At 53.0% G+C, this 2,827-nt stretch overlaps 1 protein-coding gene across 1 annotated transcript; it reads right to left on the reverse strand.

Annotated features, from left to right (window-relative positions):
* Positions 1-741: 741 nt before the first annotated feature.
* On the reverse strand, positions 742-2,330 carry LOC104465422 (carboxypeptidase N subunit 2-like). Its single transcript, XM_010078458.1, is given in 4 exon segments — positions 742-955; positions 1,018-1,154; positions 1,156-1,185; positions 1,188-2,330. Coding segments are annotated over 4 exon segments (1,524 nt in total).
* Between the last annotated feature and the right edge of the window lie 497 nt (positions 2,331-2,827).

Here is a 2,827-nt window from a genome sequence, read left to right on the forward strand (position 1 = left end):
TGTTGGGGGGTAGCGGGAGTGGGCTGAGTGCCAACTGTGGACAAAGCCCAGGCGGTGGAATGGTCCTGCTCCCTGCCTGGCACAGGAGCGTGGTGGGACGGGGAGTGTGGGGCCAGGGGGACCACGCCTGGCGCAGTAGCCCTGGGGGGTGGCCAGAGTGCCACTGGGGGGGGTGAGACAAGAGAGATGCTGGGTGTCCCCCATGGGATGGTGGCTGCCCTCTCCGTGGGTACCAGAAAAGCAGGAGGTACTTGTCTGGTGGTGGCTGCCAGTGGGCTGGTTGGCACCAGTGTGGTGGGAGAAGCTAGAGTGGGCAGTGCAGGCGCTGAGCTGGTGGCCCCAGGAGGCTGTAGGCTTATGATGGCTGGAGTTGGACACAGGCTGAAGGCATCCTGTGGCACAGCTGGAGATGGGGTGATGATGGAAGCCTTGGGCAGCACAGTTGGCGATGCGGTGGTGATGGAGTTCTGTGGCAGCATGGTTGGTGATGGGGTGGTGATGGAGGCATCAGGTGGCACAGCTGGTGATCGCGTGGTGATGGAGGCCTTTGGCAGTATGGTTGATGTTGGGGTGGTGACGGAAACCTTGGGCAGCACAGCTGGTGATGGGGTGGTGATGGAGGCCTTTGGCAGTATGGTTGATGTTGGGGTGGTGATGGAAACCTTGGGCAGCATGGTTGGTGATGGGGTGGTGATGGAGGCCTCAGGAGGCACAGCTGGTGATGGGGTGGTGACAAAAGCCTTAGATGGCATGGTTGTTGATGGAGCGGTGAAGAGCGTATCTGTTGGCCTGGTTGGCAACACGGCAGAGGTGGCCACAGGCAACAGTGTGGCTGGCGGTGCCATGACTAATGACAGTGTGGTTGGCGCTGCAGTGGGCAACGCTCCAGGTGACAGCAAGGCTGACATCCCTTGTGATGATGTGGAGGTGGATGACAGGGATGGGGTAAAAGAAGCTGAGAGAGGTGGAATAGTTGGGCAAATTAAGTGGTTGTCCTTCAGCAATGTCATTGCTTGCCCTGCCAGGTGGGGTGGACTCTTGCATGACACTTGGGTGGACAATTTGGCCTTCTCACTGTTGTCCAGGATCCAGCTGTGCAGGTAGCAGAGGTTGCAGTCACATCTCCATGGGTTCCCACTCAGATACACTGAGCTGATCTTCTTCAGGGGGTCCAGGAGCCCTCGGGGGACACTCTCCAGCTGGTTCTTCCGAAGGTTGAGGGTTTTCAGATTTGAGAGAGAAGCAAAGACCTCATCATCCAGGGCAGAGAGCTGATTTGTGTCCAGCTGGAGGTCCAAGAGCTTGCTGAGCCCAGTGAAGGCTCCTCTTGGCAGGGCTGCTAGCTTGTTGTGGGACAGGATGAGTTTGCCAAGAGACGTGAGGTTGACAAAGATGCCATCTGGAAGTGTGGACAAATTGTTCTTGCCCAGGTCCAGCTCCCGTAGGTGCGGCATGGTGTCAAATAGGCAGCAGGGGAGCTCTGTAATTTGGTTTGAACCCAGAGTCAGCAGCTTCAATTTGTTTAAACCAAAAAAACCCTGATGTGGGAGAACCCCAATGAGGTTGTTGTCTAAAAGGAGTTTCTCCAGGTGAGGCAGGCTCCTCAGGAGCATGGGTGGCAGCACCCTGAGCCTGTTCCTCTGGAGGCTGAGCTCCAGCAGCCCTGGCTGACTGTCTAGCAGCCCCTCTGGGAGGTCCTGCAACTCATTCTCATACAGCCGGAGGACTTGCAGCTGGGGGAGTTTGCTAAAGGTATCCACAGGAAGAGTCGTGATCCTGTTTCTAGACAGGTCCAAAAATGTTAGATTGAGGAGAGAATCAAAAATTCCTTCTGGAAGAGAAGAAATTGCATTGATGTGCAGGGAGAGCTCTTCCAAATTTTCTAGCCCATGAAACAGGCCTTTGGGGATGTATCTAAGGTGGTTGTCTCTCAGCTCCAGCCTCTGCAAACTTGGGAGGTTTTGGAAAGTGCCCACAGCTAGTTCTTCTAACGAGGCACCAGAGATGTCCAAGTCTCTCAGTTTGTCCAAATTATCAAAGGCTCCAGGTTCAATTGTCTTGATCTTGTTGCCAATAAACAAAATCTTGATCAGGTTGGGCATGTACCCAAAGGCACCTTTCCTTATAGCAGTGATGCTGGTTTGCACAAAGATCATCTCAGAAATGAAGGGCTTTGCAGTCTTTGGGATCTCTTTGACATCATTTTTTGTCCCTCTGTAGACTTCCTGGTAGTCTTTAGGAATCTCATATGGATCTTCACCCAGGATCTGATCTTGGCATTTATGGGGATGAAGGGAGAGGAAGAAAAGGAAAAGGAAATGCTGGTACATTGTCCTGGAAAAAAGGTTTCAAAAATTAGTTATGAAGAACAAAAAAATCTCTGTCCACAGCTTCTGAACTGTGGTGCCATGCTGTCATTCAGCTCTCAGAACTCTTCTATTCACATATCTCATTTTACAAGAAATATAAAGACCATACAAGCCAACATATGCTGCATTTACAAGAGCTCACTTGGTACCAAAGGATGGAAAGGAAGAGAGAGTGAGCCAGCTCTTGGCTTGGCACTGGGAGACACCCCAGGAGGGACAAGGGCTGGATGGTCTCTTCTCTGGCCATCCTCCCACAGTTGGGCTGTAGGCTTGGCAACCGTCTGGGTGAAGAAGGTAAAGTGCTGCTGCCCATTAGTGCTGCCTCAGCAGTCCAGTTACTCAGCAGGGCAACAGCCCATTCACACAACAACAGAAGCAGTCAGCCCTGTGCCTGCTAATGAGGGACCAGAAAGGGTCCCAGGAGCCAGCCAAGACCGGAAGACTGTTTACTCAGAATT

Source organism: Pterocles gutturalis, unplaced genomic scaffold (genome assembly GCF_000699245.1).
Source record: "Pterocles gutturalis isolate BGI_N339 unplaced genomic scaffold, ASM69924v1 scaffold2558, whole genome shotgun sequence".
Taxonomy (NCBI): Eukaryota; Metazoa; Chordata; class Aves; order Pterocliformes; family Pteroclidae; genus Pterocles; species Pterocles gutturalis.